At 40.3% G+C, this 27953-nt stretch overlaps 2 protein-coding genes across 2 annotated transcripts in view; both read right to left on the bottom strand.

Moving 5' to 3' along the window:
- Positions 1-1845: 1845 nt before the first annotated feature.
- Positions 1846-8832, bottom strand: LOC119730943 (carboxypeptidase B-like). The gene is made up of 10 exons (XM_038204011.1): positions 8716-8832; positions 7825-7906; positions 7474-7692; positions 7013-7114; positions 6262-6363; positions 4920-5030; positions 4291-4381; positions 3777-3976; positions 2923-3007; positions 1846-2493 (listed from the first exon to the last, which is right to left on the bottom strand). The coding sequence occupies exons 1-10, from the start codon at positions 8784-8786 to the stop codon at positions 2315-2317; spliced, it is 1242 nt and encodes a 413-aa protein (XP_038059939.1). The 5' UTR covers positions 8787-8832; the 3' UTR covers positions 1846-2314.
- A 3092-nt stretch (positions 8833-11924) lies between these two features.
- The window catches only part of LOC119730708 (WSC domain-containing protein 2-like), a 44542-nt gene continuing 28513 nt past the window's right edge, over positions 11925-27953 (bottom strand). The window contains exons 4-8 of the mRNA XM_038203712.1: positions 22932-23098; positions 20026-20203; positions 19339-19503; positions 17942-18145; positions 11925-17640 (exon numbers count right to left, since the gene is read on the bottom strand). Coding sequence (XP_038059640.1) covers positions 17273-17640; positions 17942-18145; positions 19339-19503; positions 20026-20203; positions 22932-23098 — 1082 coding nt within the window. The 3' untranslated portion in view covers positions 11925-17272. The remainder of the gene's footprint in view (positions 17641-17941; positions 18146-19338; positions 19504-20025; positions 20204-22931; positions 23099-27953) is intronic.

Raw genomic sequence — 27953 nt, 5'->3', positions numbered from 1 at the left:
AATTTGTATAGTGTACAGGTCTGGTATAGGTGTATATCTACGGAACTCAAGAGGTGCCATCCAAGATGTTTGGTGGAACCAAAGAAAGTAAAGCAGAGGTGGTTGTGACATTGATGAGGCTGACAGACATCAGTGGCTCCGAGGATATATAAGTTCTTCCTTTCTTCATCAGGGGACGTCCTTGAGCATTGACAATCTTAACCCCTTCCGTACCCGCCCGCACCTAAAACTATAAGTGGAAATACCATTTGGCAATGACGACAAAGGGGTGTAGACACATTTACAAAAGTATTCTTGGAATATATGGCATGATTTTCACCTCTAACGACAGTGCACTGCGAATCGCACAATATGTGGTTGTTACAAAACTAAAAGCGCTGTGGATAAACTACGGAGCTCTGGAGGTGCCATCCAAGGTGTTGGGATCCTGATGACATCTAATACACGTAATATATGTCAACATCCTGAGATAATTTATCATTTGACGACGTCGTGAAAACTAGAATGTCGACATCATCCTGAAAGTAGGTGATTGCTTTCTCATCACTCCACTAGCAGCATCATTGAAATTATCTGAAGCTGTTGACATCTTATACTTTTAGGATGTTATCATCCCGGGACTAACTATCTCGGCATGTCGACAATGTCGTCATCCCGTATAAATATATTGTCTCGGGATGTCGACAACCTCCGTGTAATATGTTGGCATCCCGTGACACATTGCCAGGATCTGAAGATCTTGGATGGCACCTCTAGAGCTCCGTAGAAATACACCGATACACAGTTACGCTATAGAAAGACCTACGATGTGCGTGTTTCACCAGACATTATCACGTCTCTTTTAACTGATAGTGTTAATAATCAGAGTGAGAACTGAACACGTTTGAAGGGCTACAAGCCAGTTAAGCTGGAAGCCGATAAAGAGTATTGCATGAAAGTCCTTTATCGACGATCATGACGTTGGTAAAGGATACAAAGAGAAAAACAAGTTATTTATAGCGCTGATATATTCTTGTAGTTGAAGATGACCAGTATTAAAATCGGTATGTTTTTCATTCCAAGGGCATCAAGCTTGAACGGGCAAGGTCAGTGAATATACATATACCGTTTGTTCATTTCACACGGGGTACAGACTTCCAACAGATACCACTATAACTATCTGGCCATTCTTGTTTATTTTGTAAGACAACAATTCGAAGTAAATGCTTGACAAACATCTTTATCGAAAACTGGGGAAGCGAAAAATAAGCAATTAGAGAAAAATAAGCAATTAAAAAACTTCATTAAGGGAAAAAAGAAAGTAGCATTGTTTTGATGGATCGGCTTTGGAAATCATTCAAACTCGGAAAAATACTCCCTTGGATATTTCCTCCCTTGTGCAATTTCGGTATTTTAATTGTCTTGTGCTTGGTCTGTTTTATGCGTCTGTCATTGTGCAGTGTTGGAGAGACACGCCCTATTGACAGTGTTTTGTTTCACTTTTGTTCTTCTCCTTGGCAGCCCTGCACTGTCCACGTTCTGTCTTTCGTGTGTAGTGTTTACTTGGTTTCTTATTGTTTGTATATCCTTTTGTTTTAATATCAAATTTCATGTATTTATTGTGATTGTGTGTTTATGTCAATTTGCCGAATAAATATTATATTATTATATTATATTATCAAAAGAAAATGCTGTAATGTTATATCCTTTTTCATCATCCATTTTAAATTGTTGGGGCGTCGACTTCTCATGGCCTATTCTTGGTCTTTTACTATGGTCGCCACGTGGAATTGCTCCGCAGCTCTCATAAACAGAAAAAAAACCTGACCACCGTCACGCAAGAAGCAAAATAATCACAAACACAAGTTATTTTTAACATCAAAAGTTTATTGTGTCTTTCAAAAGCTCTTATTAAGCGAAAGTTACCAATGCCATCAGACTTGGGGAATAAAAGAGTGACATGTTGTCGAAAGGCCTTTTATCTGTCTGTCTGTAGCTGTCGTGTGTGTATTTCTTATCTTTTCGAAAACGCTTATTCATTAATGGGCTGCTTTCTTCGAAGATAAAGAAACCGACTCGGCAAAAAATTCATAAAAATAAACCAATTATTTAGGCAAAAACTTTGTAAACAGAAAGCTTGCACCAGAATTATCATTCCATGTGTTTGCTTTTTTTTGCATTTTGGTAACATCTACATACATTTTTTATCTTTAAAGCCTCATGTGTTTTATTATTATTATTTAGGCCTTGGTTGTTCCTGAAAGGACAACAAATCTAAAGGGCTTCAATTAGCATTATCATTTGCATTTTCAATGCCCCTCCAATAATTGGTGCTTTATATGAAATTGTTCCCGATAGCCTTAACAGCCTCGAAGGTCTCCACCGCGCTCGCGTGGATGAACCGTTCGGGCATCAGGAAGCCGTAGGCCCCGGTGTCTCTCAGCTCGGGGGCGAAGGAGTACGGAATGCCGGCAACACCGTAGGCCCAATCAGCACTAGAGCCCGAAGCCTCATCTGAAGGGTAGAAGAAATTGAGAAAAATACTGTATCAAGAACGCACTATGTATTGGATGGAACTTAAATGGGTTTTGCCTCTCGGCGAAGGGCAAAATCCAGCCGGCCGACCCCAGCAAGCTCGGTGGTCGGGTGGTACGTCTCCACCAGTAAGCAGGAGGTCGTGGGTTCGAGTAGTGATTGGTTCGAGTTGTGATGAAAAGAAATTAGGACAACTGTCTACCATCAATTTCGTTAACGTGACAACAATTATAAACAGTATTTTCCCACAATAGTGTGTGCATATAAATGGCATGCACGATACTGTTCCCCTGTGTGAATAACAGATGGCATTGTTCTAACTAAAGTCATTAGTCTTACTGTGTGCACCGTGCAAACTGAAACTGATTGAGGTCCTCCGAATGCAATATAATAATGACTCCAACTTACAGATGACATTGGCGATGCTGCCCGTGGTATACTGGGTACCATACACGGCCGACAGCGCAGCTACAGCCTTGTCAGCCAGTGCTTTCTATTAAATAAAAGTGAGATTAGACTGGTTACACAGTAGTGAAGACATTGGTATAAAACAAAAACAACATCTATAATACCCTACTAACTCAGTCTGATTCAGTGGTTGGACTACCCAAACAATTAACGCTCTGTTACTGGGGACTGTGTGGACGTACAAGGTATTACTGGAAAACCGATAAACTATCATTTAAGATATAATAACAAATGGTACCTGGGAGACACTTTCTAGTAAATTGTTTAACATTAGGGAAACATTGGTAATTAGGGAGACATGTTAGTGTCTCCCTAATGTTTGAACTACCATTTCTGGAGCGAATTTTAGTGTCGCCAGTTGCTTGAAACGATTCCTTAGGTTGAGGATGATTCAAATGTTCGGGAGGGGCGTATTAATTAATGGAGTTATAGGAAGGTTTCTGTCTATTGGAATGTCTTCCTGTAAGGCACCATTTTCGGTACGTTACAAAATGATGTAAGTTTATCATAATTTTACATATATCACCCAATTATTTCTTGCTGCATTATTTTTGATACACCTCGTATAGCCCATGTTACACCTGTTACCAAATTGGATGCAGTGGTCACGTGTAACGACTTCAGCAATTTCTCCTGTTTTGCACTGCTTGAGATAATTTATGAGTGGTCTGTATTAGTGTTTACTTTTTAATATGGGCTAAAATTTGAGAAAGGTGCTTAGGTTTTTGATGTTAGCATGATGTCACTGGTGACGTGGTTTATGTGACAACCATACATCACGAAATTTGACCCACCTGAGCAGCATAGTTAGCAGGCAGTCTCCTAGTGTAGCCCCACGGCACCATCCAGTACTGGCTGTAGCAGTGGAAATCCACGAACGCCTGGACGTTTTTCAAGGTCAGGATGTAGTCAGTCACCGTCTTGACCTCGATCTCGGTGTGGGCCGCCGTGCCGCAGTACGTGTCGGAGCAGGGCCACCTGCTGGCACCGGCCACTGGGGAAGGTGAGAAGTAAGGAAAAATGGCTTGAGAATAGACTACTTCATGCACGATGGTTGGCACTTGCGATGTGCGCCGCGTTTTACTAAAGAATGATGTACATTAACAATTTGGTTTGGTGTATTTATTTGGCTCTAAAACGTACGAGAACTATTGCGAGTTCATCGGAAATCAACTTAGCTTGCAGTCTTTACTGGTAAAGGCGTTCACATCAAACTGACTGTTTTTCATTTTTCCATTTTAATACGAGAACGTCTGTGCATCGTGCACTCTGTATGTTTAATTATCCGGGCTTAAGGTCTAAACTTACCACACCACTGATGGTCCCAGTTACGATTAGGGTCGGTTCCGACGCAGGCAGACATTGCGTTGGGCTTTCTGGTCTTACGCCACATGCGGTCCTGGCGAGACAAAATTTAACATTCCGACAATGAGGAATTAAAAAATAATACGTCGTCGTCGTTACCTGAACCAACCACATCGCTTACAAGTTTTGATCTAAACACGTACTTGTGATATCCGTCCAAACTTAAAAATCCCGCCAAACAGAAAACAAAACACTTTCAAAGAGCGTACACACTGGACTCTTGGTGGCGCTGTTACCCCATAATGCATTGCGCCAGATATTATTTTGTGCCAGATATTATTTTGATGCTCGAAGTAACACGTGAATGCTCTGGCCTTTTTCATTAGAGTATCTTGATAATTTATGACTAAATTGTGCGGGCTTGTTTACAAATCTGGACCCCTGATAGTAAAATATCCTGGAAACTTTGATAGATCGATTGCATTTTAGGAGCCTTCTTTTAGGTGTGTTTAGTTATGCCATGTCATTAACGATGAATGAACTGACAAGGAATCCACTCATGTAAATCCCTGTTGAAAAAAACAACACTTTAACCTCAAAGATGGCGTCAAAGCGAACGATCTATTCCTCACCCCAGTCCAAGTGTAGACGTAGCCATCGGGGTTGAACATGGGCAAGATGTACCAGTCAACCTGGTCCAGGAGGGTCGTGATGGACGAATCGCTGCCGTAGCCTTCCAAGAACTAAAGACAGAAAGGACTGCAGTTAGTAGAAGTAGAAACATTTATTTCAATGTTGCCATTTCCACACAATAAAATGTTACATTGCCGTGTAAACATATTATACAGAGCAAAATGCAATGGATTATGTAATTGTGTATAATAATGTACATGGATCAGTACTAAAACAATTTTACGACAACATTTAGGTATAAGGTGAAGCGTCACGCTTTTGTACCCTAACCTATCGACAGACAATTGGACATGACCGAGAAAAACAGAGACAGTGACAAAGGACAAAATGGACAACAGTGAGACACACAAAGACACAACCTAGAAAACACAAACTGGTATGAGACATCTAGATACATAAATGATAACTAGTTATTCGAATAAACGTAGAAAAAAAACACAAACTGGTATGATACGAGAGCATAATCATGTAGATTAAAAAATGTTAACTAGTTGTTCGAATAAGAATTGAGTAGATGTGATCTAAGGTTTTTAACAAAGACAGAGAAGTTAAATCTCAATCCCGAGGCCAAATTCACGGAGCTGCTCTGCACAAAAGCATGTGCTTCGTAAAAAGCAGGCCATCAGCCATGATATATTATCTTTAGAGTACGTATAGACGAATCAAATTAGCCTGAAACCGAGGCTATCAGTGCTAAGCCATTGTATGAATTGAGGACCTTTTCTTTGTTTGATCCTCTCAGCAAAAGACACACTGAGGCCCTCGGTTTCAGTGTCGATTTGAAATTTGTCAATGAGTCCATGGCTTGTTAGCAGCTGAATTGTACTCAGCAAATTATTTTTGTTCACTAAGAAATAGGAGCCTAGGCCTAAAACTATGTTTTGCTAAAAGGCATCTCAATGAAATTGGTCCCAATCACGCACTGGAACTAGTCCAATCAGGTTTGTGAGTCTTGGGCTTTGGTTTAGACATTGACCGCAGTCTTAGATAAACACCAATACGGTCTCAAACACTGCTTGAATCAGTCATTTTTGAATGTGTTCTCTTTTTTGCGTTAAGCCTTTATGGCCCCCACTGCATTAGATAATAAGAAAGCGATTGCATGCCAAATTCAAATATAGTTCCTGTCCATGCAAGATTTTGTAGACTGTTCGGTTCGGATCGTTTGATTTTCTGCAGTTGCTTGTTACTTACTGATGCACTCACTTATACAATTTTGGTTAAATCACATTGTAACAAGCTGTTTAGCTTGTCGTACTGTAATAACAAGTTTCAGCTTACCATGTTGACCATGGTGAGCATGGTGGCCGGTGAGAGCCATTCCCGGGAGTGCACGCCGCTCTCCAGCCAGACGATTGGCTTGTTCAAGCCACGCTTACCGAGCTATAACAAGCCAGGGAAAATGTGGAAATTAGTAAAAGTGGGCCTGGGACATGAACGTAAATTAAGTTTTGTGATGGGGGAGCTAGGGTAGGCTCACAGTCCCACTGCGACATGGAACATTTTGTCCCCTTTATCGGACCGTCAGTGCGGGTCAAAACTACCAATGCTTTGGCCGCGTCCGTATAGACCATTATCATGTTGCAGCCATTTGATTTTTCCCCATTCAAATCAATGTAACCAAAGCGAGGCTGGAAGGAAAAATAGTCTGGTTCCTTTTTGCACAAAAACATTATCATTCAGTAATGTTATTGGCTATAGGGGGCATGACTGAAATGGTGGCAGCAATTTTGGATGCGCCAATGGAAGCCTGAATCCACTTCCAAAAAGACGTCAAGTTCGTCGGACAAGTAGCTTGCCTAGCCTCTGTGTTCCATTGGCATCCAAGTTTCGAAAGCACGCCCTCTTGTAAATGGTTTTTTAACTGCGGGGATGGCCCGTGTTCTTTTTGCGGGCGTCTCACGAAAGAAGATATTAGGAAGGGAAGAATTTACTGCTCACTTGTGAAAGAGAACAACTCACACTTTTGCCAATGAGTCAATAATTTTTAAGTGAATTATGTCTAGAAAACGATATGCTAAAGACGCCATACCTTGAGGAGCTTGATTTCTCTTCCCTCATAGGAGTAACCCAGCAATTCTTCGGTCACAATGCTGCTGTACTGACTCGCAATGTCACTCACCCACTGGTTGATCTAAAAAGAGGAAAAAATGTTCCGGAGTGTTTAAGAATCATTGTACAATGTACCAGGTTCAAAGAGCAAGTACAGTGTGTTTTAAAAAAAAATGCAAACAAAATGTAACGGAATATGACGTAGAACGTGTAACCAACATAGATAATATAGGTATAGATACGCCTTACCACTTTAAAATGAGACATCAAACATCCAAATCTGACAGCTTTTGACCAATCACCGAACGTAGGCAAATGCAAGCTGCTACGTCATTGACTAACAATCCAATCAGAGCTTTACTGAGAACTGATTGGGGTCGTTTCTTTAATTTGCCAATTCATTATAACTGAACTATACCAATGAAGGGGGCGTGCCCTTACCTCGTCATACGTGTGGTACACGTCGTAGTCGAAGGTGGCCGACGCTGACACCTCGGACCTCTGCATCTGCTCGTCGATCAGCTGCTCGACATTGTCGATGAACACCTCGGCCTGGAGGCCGCGCTCACTGAGCATGCGCAGAGCCTCGTCTTGGAAGTTGGGTCCGACCATGAAGTCGATGGGCTTGCCGGCGTGGCGAGGCTCCGCCCAGAAATCCAGCTGTAATAGCATCAGAAACAAAAACATGTAGAGAATACATGTGGATCGAAAAGAACAGTTCAAAATGAGATCAAATAAGAATGATGGTTTGTTCTCTGGGGGGGGGGGGGGTGCCATAGGCTTAAATTTTACCTTGCCATCCAGCAGGTCACGGAGGGAGCCCATGGAACGAACTTCATCGTCATCACGCGGGGTCACGCGAAATACCTTGAAACTAAAAGGACAACGAATTTTTTTTATGTGCAAAACTTTCAAATGAGAGTCGTCCGATAAATTAAACGTTTTCATAGCTGATCGGACCTACAACAGTTCCATGGAGCCGCCGCAAGCACAGAAGATAGTTGCTTAGCCATTATACAAATATAGCATGGTTTGAGGGAAAGTAGTGGACGAGGTGTAGGTCAGTCAAGCTGACCTACATCGAGGGACCAGTAATTCCAACTCCTTTCCGGAAATAAACCATGCTGCATTTGTTTTACTACACCTCATAAATATTTAGTAGTGTCTCTGTCTTTTAGTAGCCTCACTGCCTTGTCGATACGGCCTTCGTAGATTTTGCATCTTTATTCAGCACACTTCAAATTCTTCGTCACAGTATGAGAATAATTAATGTGTTTCTACTGCAGTAGTAACAAGGATTACAACAACAGACTGGTTCTGTAAAGATTTACATGCCACAGAGTACATGTCTACGAGGCGGGTTCCAGAGGGAATATTTGGTGCTACCAGAAAAAAAACTTCCGCACGGCAGCGAGCTGGATACTCATCGGGACACGTCACTTGGGCGGGTATAAATTTTACTTCCGGACGCGCGGCGGAATCGGCCAATGATGCGTTCCAATTTGATCATGAATATTATTTTATGAGGTGTAGTTATACCAGTAACCGGCCGAAAGTTCACTTTACAGGCCGAAAGAGGCTGTTTTGCTAAGCACAACATTTGTTCATAGTAAGCAATAATTCCTGCTTATGCACCGCCATGAAATTGGGTCTAGGTTTTGTGGTATTGTCGAATATACTTACCCGTTGTAGTCAACTCTAGCGAGGCAGACGCCCAAAAGCGCCACCAGCACCGCTCCCCGAAATAGACCCATGGTGAAGAATCGTGTCTCGTGGACAAAGTGGTGGATGAGGTGGCCATTTGTCTTTTTATATTACCAGTTAAAACTTAAGAGACTTAATTAGATAAAAACAAAGGGACTTACGGTTTTAATGTGGTGGCCCCTAATGGCCACTTTAATGTTCTTGCTTCTTATAAAGCAGACATCAAACCAAAATGGACACAGGGCATTTTTGTAATATCATGTTGGGTTAAAAATGGCACGATGTAGAATTGTTACCGTAATGCTGATCGGGGGCAGAGCGTTAGAAGGGGCTATAACAATGCTCATGTAGATGGAGTTGCGACAACTAGCCCCATTTGGACACACAATGGTGTAAAGTCGCATTCCCCGTGCTATTTTCGAGTGTCATCCCAAAAAATAGATTCCTTTTTTTTACTTCAATTTTGTTAAGCTATACAACGTTAATTTCTAGTACTATAGGCTGTAATAGACAATCATTCCGTTCTCGCGGGGTAGGCTGGTTCCTACCCCACAATCAGTATTGATAATGTACGGGAGAGAGTCTGCTCGCAAAGCGGATCTGTTTGTGCCAAAAACAAAATCCTTTTTTTCCCTGAGGGTGGCAGAGTTTTTTGGCTTGAACAAAACATACAAGTTGACAATTTACTGACATAAAAAAATCGAATATGTTAAAGAGCACAGGAACGCAATTTTATTCGAACATCTCACCATTGTACACATGCAATAAAACTGAAAGCTGCATCTACCTGGTATCCAGACTTTAAGACATTTTTAAGGTCATATCAGCTCAGGTGCGAAGCCTCGTCTATGACCAATATAATAATTTCCACAAAATACATATTCCATTAATTGTCGTTACTTAGCTCCTAGGGGACACCGTAACAGTAATCGTGGAAAAACAATGCTGTCGCAGCTTGGGCTATAATTACCAGTGAACTGAAATTAATCCGGATCTTATTAAGTTAATCGACTTTCCCCGCATATAGATTCAGTAGATTAAGTTAATCTGCTTACGCCCGGCTAATCGGTCGTTGCTATCGATCGGAAGATGAAAGTGCAATGCGCCAACCAAAACAAAAAAAATAATGAAATTTTTCAGGGAATAAAGATAACGGGAAGTTCAACAAGGCAGGAAACATATTTTTTTTTAAATTCATTCCACCCCTTTTTAATTTTGCCATGTATTACCTAAAGTTGTTATGCTCTAGCGAGTAGGAAATAAACATAAAATATCGCCTTTACAGTTTATGTTAAGAGTGAATAATTATTAACAACAGCGATATCAGTGTAGGGGTAAACTGAAAATTATTGTTATTTTTGCATTGCTTTACCTTCCTATGCTAAGTTTTTTTTTTTTTTTAAATTAAAAAAGTGACATCACTTTAAGGTGTGCGTGTCAAAAGCCTGGTGAACACAGGTATTTTGAGACACGTATATGCATATATTTTTTTATTGACTTCCAGTCAGAGTTATAATATTTGTAATGCAATGTGGGCAGTCGTTGCAAACACCGATGGGAACGGCACCAGATGGATTATTGATTAAGAGCACGAGATTGCGATAATCATGTATATAGAGTTTTACTGACCTCCATAAGACCATACAATAATACGAATTCAAGCAGTACTTTTCATAATTAGTTTATATTGAATAGGTTGGTAGGAATTTGTAGGAACTGCAACTGACGTTATACCTTCCGTTGTTCGTTAAAGCGTCCATTAGATGATTTTTTTCTTATATAGGAATACATTTTGTGCAACTTTCTACTTCTCTTAATTGTATGAAAACTATATGATATCCTTTTTGTTTAATTTTAGTGCACTTCTTTATAAACATTTGAGATTTCCCATGCTTTTCCGGACAACTGAAAGCGCTGTTGCTGTGATGTCATTAAAGGGTCTGTGAAATGAATCTTTCTGAGGAATATGTTTTGTGCAACTTTCTACTCCTCTTAAATGCAACAAAACTATTTGACATCACTTTTTGATTATTTTTCTTTAAAAGTGCACTTCTTTAAACATTTGAAATTGCCCATGCTTTTCCGGACAACTCAAAGCGCTGTTGCTGTGATGCCGTTTAGGGAAGATACTGTTCAGTTTAGGGGTTTTCTGTTCAAATTGTGTTTACCCAAATATTTGCGGAGTGAAAACATTTGCGTAAAAAATGTACTCATTGGCTTACTGCCATGTACTGACACAACAACAAATCACCAATCAAAAAAAATACACGACAGTGATTGTAACATTGAGGTTTCTGCCGGAAATAACATCACACTTTAGCTCATGAATATGGAAATTTGTATTTAGCTTAACAAACAAAAAGGCACCGAAATACCATTGGAAATGGCACAACGAAAATTGAAATAAAAATAGGACACAAAATGTGCATTTTCAAGGATTGGATTTTAAAAATTGCATTGCAATCATTAATGGTTTAAATTTGAAGTGTAGATTGTAGGGAAACACATTCTCGAATGTCACAAGAGCAACTGCCCTATGACCACATAATCACGAGATAGTAATGGCCAACATGGTTTGGGGATGGAGGTTGTATGGGTAATAGACTTTATTCATGGGTCGGCCATATTAAATTGAAAGCGAGGTAAACTCTTCATTTTGGAACATTTTGGAAGTAGAAAGTAAAGCAATGAAATAAAAGTTCATTACAAAGTTCTGGTTCTAGTTCTGGTTCTGGTTCATGTTGAGTCGGTTAAATTCATTCATTTCACACCAACTTAAGTAATACCAGTCTGCTCTGGTAAATGATTAAAAATTCGTCATTAAACATACCCCAATGTTTTATTTAAGCCACATTTAGCAAGGATTGGAACCCATACCCTAGTCGTAAAAATAGTCTGGCACCATACCATTCAACATTTTATCATTTATAAAACAGATTCAGGGAATACGATCGAACATGGCCCCCTCGGGCATAAGGTCGATAGGTTTGACCTGTAATATCAACAAAGACATGTGGCCTCTTCAGGCTGAGTGCATTTTAAACTCGTAAAAAAAGCAGCGTGAACAAATCAACGACTAGTCTCAACTTTTCCCGTTTTATTGACCTTTGACCTGGAAATTTAAAATTTGGTCAGTTACAGTGAGAAGCAACACATGTTTTTTAATTGTATACTGAATACATTTACTGAATACTCAGTTTTGTCTGAGACACAGAGCGAAAAAGGTCGAGGCAAAAAGGAAAGGTTTTTGCATATTCATGACACTGTGAGCACGAAGAATTTGTAAAACAGATAACTACAGACAGATTCAATCTATATTCATTGGAAGGAGACTTTCCACAGAATTTGACGACTTAGAAATCTAAGGGAAATGTTATCAGTTTAAAGCCAGAGTATTTGGGGCTAGCCTGGCCATTTGGGGGGAAAAAGACATCGCACCACGGCTGTTTTCAAACGAAGCGCAAATCCTTGAGACTATTTTTCTTTTAAGGCAAAATGCCGAAAAGCCAGTGATACTTCAACCTGGAGCGACATTTTGCAGATGAAGACAATGTGTAAAGATTTGAGACTTCGCCCCGGAGTTAATTAAGGCGAACCATCGCTGTAATTGCATAGTAACCCTTGGGGAATCTACGGGGCCAAGCCACGGAGATTTAGGTTAATCCAACAGGGTGATGATAACTCATCTCCCTTTACCGAGAAAAAAAAATCCGATTTTTTTTTTCTTTCGAAGATCCTTCATCCGTGTTTCGCTCAACACCGCGGTTGAATTGTACATATCCGTCGCAATTTCATTAATTCTAAACTGATCAAGTTTAAAGGCAGATCTCCGACTTTGATATTTATATCCACTCGGATTGAATTCGATGCTGTCATGCCAAATGGTATCAAAATTAACTGAATTCACAAACCTCGGGCCAAAGCGAGTTAAAGGCATCGGAGTTATTTTGATCAAAATCTAGTCTTGAATTATCATTGGGTTTGGTTTTCTCTTCCCGAAATGTCAAGTCAATTTCTGAACTGTAAGTTGATTTGGTGAACAGGCAATGCGGACAGAAATGGCTATCTGTTCTTTGTATGTACTAAGATACAGGGTATTCCACGCATTTGGGAGTCAACATGTTTTAGATGGCCAATCATATGCTTCGTCTCTTAGGACACAGACGTGACTAACCAATGAATGTTATCGTTTGATATGCATGTACTTTCTGAGTAATTGCTATGAATTGCACGCCATACAGTATTACACAAACTGTTTACCAAGTCCTACGCAATATATTACATTGCAACAGTCCGGATCGATATAATTACACTGAAAATGGTTTCATTTTAAGATGCCAATCTATAGTGATCCAAAACATTAAGCCCACTATGGCATCGCTTTTATAACTTGTTAGTGAACAAGAAAAACAAATTTTATCACAAAAAAGCCAGCAAGTAATAGTTTATATTGCACGTAAAAACCATGTCAATGCCAGCAGTCAGTTTGACATTTCAGGAGCTGATCCCGGGTAGGCATATGTGGCAAAACAGACTACGACCATTGGACACCAGACCTTTCCAATTCCAAATGATATTGAAATCAGAATTGTTCATTGTAATATGTCACACCCCACGATGATTCCAAGTTGATAAATATTCTTTATTCAGACAATAAGTACTCCTTGATTTAATAAGCATGTTAGAAAAGATCTCTGAAATACACACAAATACGCTGAAAGACTGATGGAATATTAAGGTTTTAAATATCAACACTGAAAAGTTTACAATGAAATGACGTGAAAGAAATAACATAATAATGCCAACTCAGAGCCGTCTGCGCTCCTACATGAACAGCGCCCTCTTGGTGTACATTCAATAGTGAAAACAATCTTATCATCATCATAAACATTGCATACAGTGTGTCCACTTTGTAATCGCGGTTTTTTGTTTTCAAGGAAAAATTGCCAAGTCACGTAATATGCACGCCGACAAGGTTTTAGCGAGCACCGACAAAATGAATGAACAACTTTGACGTCATTCTTATAGAGTGACTTTGGCATGTAATGCAGATGTCCGCTAATAATTTTGAGATTCAAAAAGCGATCAGTGCATTTTGATTGAAGTAAATTTACAGATTGAGAACTACTCGGTTCTAATTTTATTTAAAAAAAAAAAAAAATAACAGAATGCCCTACAGCACAGATTTAACAATTACTCAACAAAATAATTGATGAAACTTGCTTAATTTAATGTACTTCAGTAGGTACCCCTACACATTTTCATTGGATAGCGCCCTCAAACGGCCAAAAACGATTTTTCCCGCCGTGATTGATTGGGGCCATATCTTTGTCCCATGCACGAGGCGTATACGGGTGTCTCTTAATTCATCATTGCCACGACCCGAATTACAAAATTCCCCAACTGAATCTGTTATCCCCATCAATCAATGCAATCCTCGTCACTTGATGCATTATACACACATAACGCGTGTACATCAACGAAGATTGAATATTTCAGAAGCTCACGCGTGTGGTAATGCAATTGAACGCCAGCTAAGATGGTAATTAGGGAAGTGGTAACAACAGCTGTGCTTATTTTGAGTCTAATTTTCTTAAAGAATACCGCTTCTGTAGGATTACCGTCAATTGATCGTCACCGACGGCCATCGTGAAGCTATTAAAAATAAACAACCAATTTCGTTTTTCTTTTCTTTTTATCACAGCTGTCGACAAATCCATACTAAGTGACCTTTCATATCTGTCCCTGTAAATTATCGAACCCAAAAGAGACTATGATTGTAAATAAAACGAGTGAGGCCGAAGATACGAGCGTTGGTGATGACACAAGGCAAGACAGATGCGGAGGAAAGAAATCAATCGAAAAGAATGTAAGGATGTGCTCCCTGGCTGCCTTAAAACCTCCTAAAAATTCAGCAGGATACTTCTTACAAACTATTCCCCACGGCAACTGTTCCATTGGCACACGCACTTTTACAAATCGCATCACTGTCAAAAGCTGTTTGAACACTGAACTCTTTCCAATGCACGAACTCAAGTTAACCGACAAAATGCACTTCTCAGATAAGGGTTGAAAAGTATATTTTGATACATGATTCTAATGTATATAGAAAGTGACATTTTAATGGCCCCAATTTCTCCTCGCGGCCCTTTTGTTTATGTCAGTTGAAATGTCAGCCCTCGATAGCTTGACGGATTTTACTGCCCTGAAAATGCTTACTCGAGCTACCCACGCGACTGAGTTTTTATAACCCAAATTTTAGTCTGTACACGAGCCAGTATTATCGCACGGCCGCGAAAAAAAGATATAACATCGAGAGAGAATCGTGCTCGTACCGTACGCTGCTTAAAGGTAAATGGACAACATTTTGCAGCCATTCAAAAACGAAACAGCCAAAATATTATGAAATATCCTACTTGATTTTCAGTAAATAATAGGATCAAGAATCCTGTGAAAGCATGGTGCCTAGTATGCTTTCAAGAAAAGAGGAATTACCATCATTTCTGTGTGATGGTTAGGACTCAAACCATCGCGAAAAAAGTGGGGGTTTTTGTCAAATACTGCTCCGAATTGACCGAATTTAGTTTAGTTTGCAAACGGTTACATATCTGTGAATGAGAGTGATTTTTCCCCGAGTGACAAAGTGAGATCAAACCACAAGAGGGTGCAAGTCAAAATGTATTAATGAACATTTTGGAAGGGAAGTCTTTCAACCGAAACATTGCTTTGCCTCGAGAAAAAAATGAACATACATTCTCATAATTATCTCAAAAAGCTGAAATTTCGACATGTTAGTTTTTTAATAACCTGCTTCCGATTTATTGTGTCGTTGTTCCTTGAATCAGAAAAGTACTTTTTTTTGCAAATGGTGTTCATTGCCTTTAAAAGAGGCTCCAGGGGTGTTTTGACAAAATTCCAAGTTAAAGTTCATAGAGGTTGCATGCTGCGTGTTAATTAAAGTCACTGCATTAAAGTGCACGGCAGCTGTGTACCGACACCAAACCGCACCCAGCTGTTTCGTGCGCAGTTTGTTGGTTCAATGGGTTTCCCGCTGAAAGGAATGCGTGTGCTACTCTATCAGTGACGTCATCCATCCTGGCCCTGACTATCTGTGGAATGTCCAGAGAAGATGCCCACATCCTATGTGATGCCAGATCGAGATCAATCAACTTTGTCAATCCGCGCAGATGAATATTTTTGTCATCGTCTGCTTGCTGGAGTGAATTTGTCTCCGTTTCGCACAGGCGTGTTGATTAGGTGTTCTGGATTTCCTTTCCAACCAGGACCCAATTTCGCAGCTCTGCTAACCAGATTATTCCGTGCTTACGATCACTATTCTGTGCTAGCACAGTTAGCAAAAAACAAACTTGTACTTAGCCCGGTAAGCACAGAATCCTTATATAGTTACGGGATGTATGTGCATAAGCCAAAATAACTCGCTGAGCTGTGAAATATAGCATAAGCACAGAATTTGCTGCTACAGTTTAGGCTACCAGTTTCGCTAACGGTGAGCAGAACCATGAAATTGGGCAATGCGCAAATTAAAATGGCATGACATATCTAGGACAAAGCCCATTTCTCCCTCCAAGGCCTCTAGACTATAGCCTTATCGCAGACAAGATATCACCCGCCACGTTTGGTCTATGGCGCGTGTAGTACAAAACTACGGTCCTATTGCACTCAAGTTTTTCACATTTTGGGAGCGTGGTTGGAACATGATTGGTCCAAATTTGTTGGATTCCTGCAAAGCTTCCGTATAAAAGGCATGGATTTACATCATCCTCAGTGACCCTTTGTAACGAGACTGCTTGGCGATACGCTCGGTGAGCTTTGTAGCTGATGAAGCTTGCATCAATTATCAGTATTTTAAGCAAGACTTAAAAAAAAAGTCTCATCTCTAGTTGGCGGCACTCTTTGAGAACTTTGATCTTTTTATCTTGGGATCTTAGTAATATTGAATTGATCTTAGTAGTACTGTTGTGAGGTAATAATTTAATAGAGCCCATCAGACTCAAGATAGCAGGATTCGTTTAGCTTTCGCGACTACCTCCCGTCAATGATGGCAATTCGCACAACTGAGTAAAGTTGCTTCTTGACGAGCAAGTGACACAAAATTATAGTCATTGAAGCCCTATGTTTGATTTACCATTAAAAATAACAAAATGACAAAGCAACTGATCAAATCAAGATGCTCTAAGATCACACCCAAAGTCCATCCATGCCAAAGTCGGAATTGGTCAGAAATGTAGGAATCGGTATATTTGGCCCGTACTGGTATTAACAATCACTGGTACATGGGACAAAACCTCTTGTTTAAGTTGGTCGCTGGTTTATGGTATATACCGTCTACCTCAAACCTGAATAACGAACTTTGTTCCCATTCTACTGTAGTTTGTATCCTTTCAATGAACAAAACAATAACATGAAAATCTAACTGGAATGTGTAATTTTTGTTTTAAATCTTAATAAATTCATAATAAACTTCGAATACAATATTTTGATATTTTTTTTAAATAAATAGTATTGTTTTCCACGCTCAAATGTGCAGGCCTGGGTTGTAGTCCTTCGGTAGTTCCGAGCAGTTCCTGAGCTTTAGTGCCATGGAGACCGTCTTCAGCGACAGCTCGACCATCTCGCGCATCTCCTCCGTGTAGGGGTCGAAGGTTAAAGGGTTCTTCCGCTTGCCCGACCGTTTGAACTTTCCATGAGGGCTGCTCAACACGCACAATAGTCTGCCCTCGTCCACGGGAACGTGTAGGAAATTAACGATGCCTTTGAGCACGTCGTAAAGTCTCGTCTGCAAATCCTCGTAGTAAACCACGTGGAGTCTTTTACTGTACTGTATAAAATTGACGGCCGTGTTGGCCCAAGTGCGCGATTTCCCCGTTACGAAAGCGATCCACTCTGCAAAAAAAAGATACAAGAAAAAGTTCACTTGCGTAAGTCCGTTTCCCGTTATTACATGTGTTCTTTATGTCTGCAATTGTGTAAGAGGTCTCTTTTGTGATTCTCCAAACTGATTGATATCGAGAAGTGATGAACTTTACATTGTCAAAGGAACACATTTATCAAAGCACAGTTTAGAATTTACGTCAAGCAGATGACAAACAGGAAAACGCGGCTGTTGCGGGACAAAGCCGCGGCACCGTTTTACTGCGACACAACGTAAATTCTCTCTATCGATTCTCATTTCCCGCGATCTCACCTGTCCCCTTTGTGTACTGCGTTTCCGGTGCGAAGCCAACATGGCCGCCGAACTTCCGGTTGTGCTCCGATATGATCGCCTTGTACGGGTTCCGGATGATCAGGATAGCGCTCTGAAAGCTTCGCACGTGTTCCTCGTCGAATCGGTGCGTCTTGACGCCGATGGTGTTGCCTTTCGTCCACTTCTCCTTTTCTCCGAGGAACCCTGGCATGATAGGTGGAAAGGAGCACTGTGATTGGTTAGAGATTGATCGCGCTGCTCCCGCCATCTTTAAAATACTGTGACTGCTTTATATAATGCCACGTGTAATGCATTAACCTAGCAAATTAATCGACCTATGTGTTTTGCTTCATTTAATGTAGACACTGAAACAAAATTGAAAAATAATTCTGCATGCAAAAATGCACAATTTAGTGTAAAATCTGATTTTTGAATCAACTTTTTCTCGTTGCGTTTGCCTGATGCGTTCTTAACTTTCCATTCATAACAAAATGCAAATATTATTGGGAAAAAATAAACAGTTTCTCTCATTTTTTGGGGGAGCAGATATAGATGACGACTACATGTTCTTTTCATATGGGGGTATTGGGTAATCGTTAAAGGGCCCATGCAATGTAATTCTTTGAATACAATCCCTGAAAATGCACCTTTCTATCTCATTTATTTCCGATTTTCGTTTTGCCATTTTCAGGGGTATTTTTGTGCCTTTTTCGTTTCTATGCTAATGCAAATTTCCATATTCATGAGCAAAAGTGTGATGTCATTTCAGGCAGAAACCTCAATGTTACAGCTATTTCAGCACAAAAAGTTGCCAGAATTTTGGATATTTTCCTGTCCTAAAATAATGTTCTTTTCTGTGGTGATTCGTTGATGTGTCAGTACATGGCAGTAAGCCAGTCAGCAAACTTTTCTCACAGACGTTTTCAATGAGCACATTTTTGGGTTCGCAATTTGAACAGAAAACCCCTTAACTGAACAGTGTCTTCCTGAAATGACATCACAGCAACAGTGCCCTCGGTTGTCCGGAAAGCATGGACAATTTTACATGTTTAACAGTGCACTCTTCAAGAAAAATAACATAAAAGGGATGTCAAATAGTTTTCGTACATTTAAGAGGAGTAGAAAGTTGCACAAAATATATTCCTCAGAAAGATTCATTTCACAGGCCCTTTCAATCTACCATGGCCTGACACGTACGTTCATAGATGTCCTTTTTCAACTAGGGGCAAACCTTTTTTGTAGTTTTTGTACAAAATAATGTATAAAAATGGTTACATACTTGATGGAATAATGTCCCCCCAATAAACACAACGGATTTTGGAACAGTTAATGCACCTCATTTGTGTTCACCTTAAAACGAAATCACTATACAAGCAGAAGGTGAAAATCCGACTAACCTTTTTTGAAAAGATCGCCATCATTATAAAAACTACCCGTGTAGATCCCGGTGGCTCTCTCGATGAGGTAGCGAACCCACGTGTTGCCGGAACCAGGGAAACTAGCAACAGCTACCATCGGCAGGGTACCAACCGGCTTTAACGTGATGTTATTGCAACGGTTATCTGTGAATAAGGAATGTTTTCATCCTTTGGCATCAAAAACATGTATCATGTACAAATTATTCTTCAACTAAGCGGGAAATATCTTTCTCAAAGCCAAAAAATAAAGAACAGTTTTATGCGCAAATTGCTTTCGCCTGGATTTCCAGTATATTTTTTTTCATATCAGCGGCTTAAGGTTTCCACATTTGGAAAGTTGCTCGTTATAAAAACTGTTATGAAGACAAAAAAAATAATTAAAAAAACAAAGGTATTGTTCTCATTACATGCTTTATTTCTAATTTCCCTTTTTGGTTGAAACTTCTGCTCCTTTAAAACATATTTCAACGCTATTTTGTTTTGATCATTGCAGATATACGTCATGAAATTTTAATAGGCTACGCGGCCTCGCATGAGGTTAATCAAGACAAGCCTTCAGGCCGTTTCCTATAATTGGGTAATTTGTGGCTATGACTGCGGTGTTTTGGCATTGGCGCTACGGTACACAGCCGTATCCCTAGATATTTCACAACTCCTTTGGCTTACCTTCCGCAGCAGTCTGATACACGGATAAAGTGGACTCCCCACCGCAGTAGTAATTCTCGTCCCCGGCGCACGGCACGTTGCACTCGTGGGGCGACAAGGTCTTCTCCATGCGGAACTCTTCAGTGAAGCGGCCGCAGTGACACTCCTTACCGGCTCCCAACGCGGCCACGGGAAAAAGCTTGAATATAAAAAAAAAACCATGAAAAATTCACTCATCAAAACTAAGATTTTGAATTTAATTAACTAGAAAGTAAGAAGGGGTACCAAATCCAGCGATTCATATTAGAAGCATAATTTGTTCTTATAAATTGGGTCACGTTTTGAGACCAAAACTTTCAATTTAAAAAAGGGCTAGAACGTAGCCCAAATCCTGTGTGATGTAGGCCTTTATAAACATTTCAATCGGTTTATACAAACAAAGGACGCTTTAAAACGTGGAATTTAATGACTGACTGTCTTTTATGCTACTTTTGAAATGAATAAGGTTTAATAAATAGCGGTGTTTAAATTACTGCAAATGGTGCCCTTTGGAGATATTCCCATAGACTTGTGCACAAAACAAACTGAATTCGAATGACACCTAACCCTAAGCTAAACTTAACCTAACTAACTAAACCTTGCTAATTTGGGTTTTGCATCAAGAAAAAAATCGATTAAGGCTATTTGTGACAGTAAAATCATGCCTAGAAACAGGACTTGAAACATCTACCTTATCTCCCTAAGGTACAACTTTTTCGCAAAACGTGCCTCACTAATTTGCGAGAGTTACCATTCGTACTATTCATCTTTTCAAACCGGCTGTATTGCAAAATGTAAAATGTTCGTCTTGAAAACACTATTACTATTATCTTTCAGAGGCCACTTGTCCAATTTGAGTAAAACCCGCCAGCTAGATTATTAATATCTTGTAATTTTTGTATAAAATTCCACCTGCAAATTTTTACTTTTTCATTCAACACCCTCACCCGCAGGTTAAAAAAACCGGTTGAACCGTACCGCCGATCATGCTAATACAAAGAACGAGGGTAAACTGCCCTCCAGAGCCTTCACTAATTTATTACTAACTTTCGTCTCAGCTGGACTGGGGATTGAAAGGATAAACAAAACATGTTCAGTCGCGGGACCGTAATCTGGCTAAGGCAGGAGACTCCCTACTTAAGTATATTAACTTCCTTGGCTTCGTCAGTGCCGTGTTTGATTCGTCAAACAGTGAGTGTGCCTTGGGAGACTCCGTAAACCGATTATACTGAATAGTAAGATCGGGGATTGTGCTGAGAGAAAAAAATGTCTTTCACAACCTTTTCATGGAGGAACAAAACCATCCCCCTCCCCCCCCCCCTTAATCTAATTTATCCCCTGTCACGCGAGATTTTGTATGATTCCTCATCCAAACAAGTTGCTGCGAGTTTACCTTCATATCGAGTTGAGTTTTGTTTTTGTAACAAGCGAAGGGATGTTTGACCGGGCACGGTTTGATGACGATGATGCTTAATTTCGCCATGGCTAGCGTCAATATTTGCGGACCTGGATGACGATCGCTGGGCACGGGGGACACGAGGGCTGTTGACTCAGGCGATGGAAGGAGACAGTTAACTGAGGGGGCAATATAATTGCTGTCATATCTTTAAGGTTGTTGCAATCCCGTACAGGAAGAACACTGTCCTCGGATGGCAGGAGATGCAAAGATGGGAAAGTTTGTTGCTGCTGTTGCTAATGCTGCATTATGTGTTTGTCACCACTGCATGTGTTGTTATTGTTGTGCTGTTGCGGATCTTGGTGTTGCAGCTGCTGCACTGGTGGTATTAGTGGTCTACTTCCTGTTGTTTTGCTGCTGCTGCTGTTGCTACTATTGTTCTTATTGTCGTCGGCCCATGTTAGCGAGATTTCTGTTCTGTTGCTATTGTTTCTGCTACTGACGCTGCTACAACTAATATCACTGTAATTGTTGCTTCTGCTCCTGCAAGTACTGTCGCTCCTGCTGCTGCAGTGTTGCTGTTCTGCTGCTGCTAATGTTCTTATTATTTTGCCGATGTTAAAAAGGGTTTTACCTTTTTTGCTACTGCTTCTGCTACTACTGCTGCAACTAATACTACTGTTATTGTTGCTGCTGCCGCTGCTGTCACTGCAATTACTGTCCCCGCTGCTGCGTCTGCTATAGTACTGTCGCTGCTACTGCAGCTGCTAGTATACTGCTGTACGGTGGTTGCTGCTGCTGCTAGTATTGTAGTGCTGCTGCTATCACTACTACTGTTTTTGCTGCTCTTTTTGCTGCAGTTGATCATGCTGCAGTTACTAATGTTTCTAAAGCTATTATTGCTATCACTGTTACTGTTGCTACTTCTCTTGTTGATACTGCATGTACTTACTTTTAGGCTACATTCGTTCCTTTAAACCGAATGTCATGGGTAATGTGTATCAGTTGAACGAGAGTAGGCCTATTACTATCACTACTCCCGTTGACACCAGTCTACTTTCTTCAGTACCAAGATTTATTAAAAGTAAAGTGACCCCAAATCAATAAAAACGAACGGCCATTTTGTCTCCTATATTGCATTTGTTCACTTTAATATCAGTAAGATTGACTGATTCTGCCGTTCCGGAACTGCGTGTCGCGTGTAAGGCGCACCCAACATTATTTTTCCTGCACCCGCGAGTTGTAGAGTAAACACACTCGATCACTCCCTGATCATGTTGCTGCTAGCTCTGTCCTTGGTATGGCAAAACCTTCACTACCCATGTCAAGCTCAATGTCATCAACCTCATCAGTTCTCTGCCAAAGTTTACTCTTAAAGTGCCTCTTAAATTACCGGTTGATGAAAAAAGCCAGCCATGCATAGAATCAAATCACGCGTAATGAGTCTCTTCATTGTTCAATAGTTAATTAATCATGAATCATTTTTTTTTACCCGTTCGTAGCATGTAGTCACGCACGAGTCCACCGTCATTTTGGGCGCAGTGGTGAAGAATCCCAAGGGGAGAATTGGCTGGTTGCTCGGGGCATGTGGCCGGGGGACGCACGCTCGGAAATCATCGGCTAAGCCTTCCGGGTCGCTTGATTCTTGCCCTTGACGAGCTAAAGAAGAAAATGTGCAGAAAAAAAGATAATAAAGCTCTTCGTCTTTAACTGCTTTTACGATGACATTGTAACCAGATCTGCTAAACCACTTATCTTCATAGCTCGTTTGCCATTCTGTACAAACAAGTGAAGCAACACACTGGTTCCCTATCCCTCCATTCGAATATGGAAGGGAACCAGTCTCAACCACTCCCCTTGTTCAAATTAATTTTTCAAAAAGAATCTTCTCAAAGTATAGATACGAATTTTTTTCTAAATTGATATTTTATACAGGCACAATGTTATATAGTTACAATGCCGACGAAGGGTGCATTGGAATGTACCGGCGTGCAATGTGGTACCCTAGTCCATGACATTGTAATAACAAGACTAATTAAGTCTAGTAAAGCTGTTCCCAGAGGGCGCACTTTATATTCAATAGATATAGAGTGGCTTAGAGTTTCGTAGACTATAAGCTGTAATGGCAACGTAATGGAAATAGGTAACCAATCAAATTCACATGTGACGGTCAGTCAGTGAGAGACTTAATCAGCAAGTGTAATTTAACAAGCGACAGACAAACAGTCAAACAGTGAATCAGTCAGTGAGTCGGGGAGTAAGTCGGACACAAAGACCCCTCTGGGACCAGGAAAAAACCCACATATTGCAGACTGAAATGCAGTCGGCCTATACTGATGCGCTCCATTTCGTGAGCAAATTGAAATCTGGTAGATAGTGCAATGGAGTAAATATATCATTTAACTGCAAGCAAACGCCCTCTAGAGGTAAAAGTAGACACGGGTATCGGATGAAAACGTCCAACGTACACAAACTTCGTCAGGTTACCAACAAGATGATAACTGCAAGGTAGAGAAAGGTAACTGTGGCCATTTTCAAAAACTTTGAACATCGTCTTCCACTATGACTTCACTTTTGAAATCATCCTGAAACGTTTCCGGATGCCCAAAACGTACAACCCGTGGTTCTTGTTAGACAATTTGTTGGGTTTCTTTTTTTTATTTAGAAGAGAAGGTGAAGATTAATTGAGCCCCAGGATCTAAAGTTCGAGCCTAACATCGTGAAGCCTCTGCGTTAAGCCAAAGCGGAGATGAATATGCTGTTTTGGGGGGGACCTGTTTACTATGTATTGGCATGCTTGGGCCGGATGAAAAACAGTTAAGGTCAATGCTCAGAGAATATCCATGAGCTTTAGGAATATAGTCCGGCTTGATCCAAGGCTAGCTCTTCAACCGAGATCGTACGAGCGTGCACGTTCAGTGTGTGCCTCGGGGCCGCACGCGGCGCGTCTAGACGGGGCATCACAATGGGCATCTACCTGCTTCATCGATCGATTCACGTCCACATTGATTTTGAAATTACTCCCCGGCATTCTGCGGCGGAAATGACACCGTGTTTATATCGAGGCGACCTCTGCTGAACGAATGCAATTTCACGGTGATCTGTCGTCCCTTTTCTTTAATGTGCATTTTATTATTTTTTACATGCTTGAGGTAAACTTACTACCAAAATATATTCTTGCGCATTATGTTTCACCGGTTTTAGGCAACATTAACGACGAAATAACAAATTGCGCATTTAAATCTACGATGAAAAAAAGACAAAATTTATTAGTTAACGAACACCAAAAAGGTGTGAAGAATTCTCTAAAACAATTGCAGTTACCGATTACTGAAGGACTGATTTGAAGTCTAATCAATCTTCAGAGGAAACCTTTATTGTGTTAATGTACACTCTCTCAAAAGTAACAAATTACAAATTCATACCACTTTGGAAACCATTTTGTAGGTCAATAACACTGATACTCAAAATTGAGTATAAAATACTTTTTGATAAAAGCCCCTGGCGATCAGAAATGAGCAGAGACGTAATATGAAGTAACGTGAGCACTCGACGATGACCACTTCGAGACCCAGCAATGAAATTACGAGTGCCTAATTAAATTACCTTTGTAATTAAAATACCGAAAATCGATCAGGGAGAATGTTCTCAACTGCAACCCTTGAAATCAATGCTGCACTGCCCTCCATAATAAAAAATCTCTTTAAAAAAAAAGGTCAATTTAATTTACGACTTGGCCCGCGTTTCAGGTCTTCGGGCCAAATTAACCGTATTTTTTTCTCGGCCTATCTGATTTTGTTTCCTTTTCAGTTTGAAACAGCGGACTATTTTTTTTCTTTATCTGTCAAGAGGGTGGAGATTAAGATCTTGACTTGCAAGTGCCAGCGTCATCGTCAAGCCTGCGAGCCATTTTCGTGCTAGCAGCACCGCGCCGTGCGTCGACTTCTTTACCGGGCTTCGGAGCACGTTCTGCCCCCGTGCTAGATAGGAGGTTCGCGAAAGGAGAAATCAGTGAGAGACGATCGGCATTGCCAATGATGACGGGTATGATAAACCCAGGGTGATTTGGGGAGAGTGTGACGCGTCACACCGGGACTGTTTCGTGCCAGGTCGTGACACGGTTACAAGATGCGTGCGTGTGCAGTGACAAGCGAAACAAAGCTCAGCGGGCAATTGCAGAGACGACCAGCGAGGCCAGGGAGACGATCTAGTCGGGCGCAACGGTGCGTGACGCGGCCACCGCGCGGGATGCTTTATGCTTAACATACACATATCAGTCGACGTGTGCAGAATAACAAATGAGACGTTACAGGTTTGACTTTAGGTTAACTGTATCGTATAATACGTACAACATGGTACATGTATAACCAAATGGATATCGAATTTAATATTTCTGCTACGAAAAGGCCTGATCTGGAAAAAGTTCACCAAAGTGAGAATTGTACATTATTACATTTTCTTGACAGACAAAGGTCTGTTAACTTAAAAACATTAACTTAAAAATTAACATATAAAGGTTTTTTTTTTTAAATAAATGTCACATATGGCACTTTCACTGTTGTACTGGGAAATGTGTTGAATAACAATGAAATGGATGTAAAAAAAACACCCTGACTTCTACAATTGAATTTAATCTGAGAGCGATGAGCCTATTGCGAAAAATACCAGTATCCTATCGTAAAAAACACCTGTATTTCGTATTTTAAATAAAATTTCTTTGATGTAGGCCGCTGCAATATTGAAAATTGAACGTGTTTATTTATTCATTTTTCACTTCATCCTGCACACCTTCAATTATTCATGTCTCGCCGAGCTAACCTGACAATAATACCATCTGGCAAAATGTCATCATAATTCTCCGTAGAAAGGCTTCTTGCATTATTTATCGAAATGGGTATAGCCTAATTGAAAGAACAGGTAACAAGGCTGGCCCGAACTCGTCAAGAGATGCTGTAATTACATGTCGAGTAATTTGCCGTGTAACAGTACTTTCTCCGGTGAATTACAGAAGAGGAAACATTGCATTTATAATTACAGTCTCATTCCGGGGGGGGGGTCCATTGTTATATACAAAGGCAAAATGCACGTCAGATCGTAACTGCTTTGAATACATAAAACTGGTATACACAAGGTCGTTCGTGTAATGCAGTTGCAGAATAAGACCCCAAAAGGATAGGAAATTCAATCAATCCAATCGCATTCATTATGGATGCTTCAATTATAAACAAATGGATTTCCCTTACGTAAATTGACCGTGCCAATAGCTACCTCTGGTGTGCAAAACATCTGTGGCTGATGGTTTCACTGCGTCACGCTTCTTTATGAAGTGACGATGCACATTCCCGTATAGTTGTAAAGTTTGGGGTATTTCTTAGTCCACACAATTTTCGAGTTTTATCATTATTTTATTGCATGTAATTTCATTGCTGTTTAGTGTGAAGCCACAAGATGGGTTAATCTGCAAAATATTAATATAATAAATAACAAAAATATCGAAACAGTGTCTTCAAAATGTGGTGTTTATATAGCGCTTTATGCCAACATCTCAAAGCGCTACATGAACATACTACCCTCATTTAAGATGTGTAGTCTTTTGCATTGTGCAAGGTTGATGCAAACGATATATTGGAAAAAAATAAAGAAAACATTACCAGGACAATGGTTTGCGTAAAACCGAAGGCTTTTCGGATTTTGCTTTTGTCAGCGGACAATGGCGTGAACATTACGACGGGCCCCAATTACCTTTTGACGGTAAGACGACTGAGCCTGAACGCGCTATCAAAAGAAGGCCACGCGGCGTGACTTCATTAGCTTGATTGAATGAACTTGGTGAGGAGGTTTAATTAATCTGGAAGGTCGCTTTTGCTATTAAAGTAATTGGATTAGATGAAAACAGAGGTGCATTCATATTTCCCATTATACGTAACAGCGTTGTTTGTGTGTTTGCGACAAAAAGTTAGTTTCACCTTTGCAGAAAACTGCACCTAATTCTGTGACTAGTTTGCCAATGTGTAGTTTGTACGTGATTCAGTTAATTCCTTATTAACGCACATGAATCTCTACGTTAGTAAGATAACCAGTGTGGGGGGGGGGGGGGATTGCAACCGTTGTCCTTTTAAAGGTGCTAAAGCATCTTAGTTTCTTTGAGATAAAATAATGCGAAACAAACACGCATAAGTATGAGCTGACAAGATTTGAGTGATAGGTCCCTTAGGCATAGAAAAATCGATAAAGTTGTGAACGTTATCACGATGCAAAGGTATTTTCCCTTAGGCTGAAAACTACGTGACATTAAAAATTGAAATAAACGATCCCCCTCTTCCCATATATACAACACCTGCTATAATATCTTATTGGCCACAATACACAACCGACCATCTCTTTTAAGGCGCTTTAACGATGTTGGTTATGCAATCTTGAGGAATGCACCTTTTAAATTTACATATTAAGCAAACTTATTTCAATTTATAAAATACAGACTGCGATGTTACTCAACAAAACGGGCGTATTGTCT

This window comes from Patiria miniata, unplaced genomic scaffold, assembly GCF_015706575.1.
Source record: "Patiria miniata isolate m_02_andy unplaced genomic scaffold, ASM1570657v1 HiC_scaffold_22, whole genome shotgun sequence".
NCBI classification, from domain to species: domain Eukaryota; kingdom Metazoa; phylum Echinodermata; class Asteroidea; order Valvatida; family Asterinidae; genus Patiria; species Patiria miniata.
This window is presented reverse-complemented; position numbering and strand designations above follow the sequence as displayed.

What these genes read in the sequence shown, in the direction of transcription:
- LOC119730943 (XM_038204011.1), bottom strand. Translation starts at nt 8,786, where the DNA reads ATGGGTCTATTTCGGGGAGCGGTGCTGGTGGCGCTTTTGGGCGTCTGC. An exon ending in GCTAGAGTTGACTACAACGG is followed by an intron (nt 7,907 to 8,715) that starts GTAAGTATATTC and finishes TTGTCCTTTTAG; the next exon opens with TTTCAAGGTATTTCGCGTGA. An exon ending in CTGGGACCATCAGTGGTGTG is followed by an intron (nt 3,977 to 4,290) that starts GTAAGTTTAGAC and finishes CACCTTCCCCAG; the next exon opens with TGGCCGGTGCCAGCAGGTGG.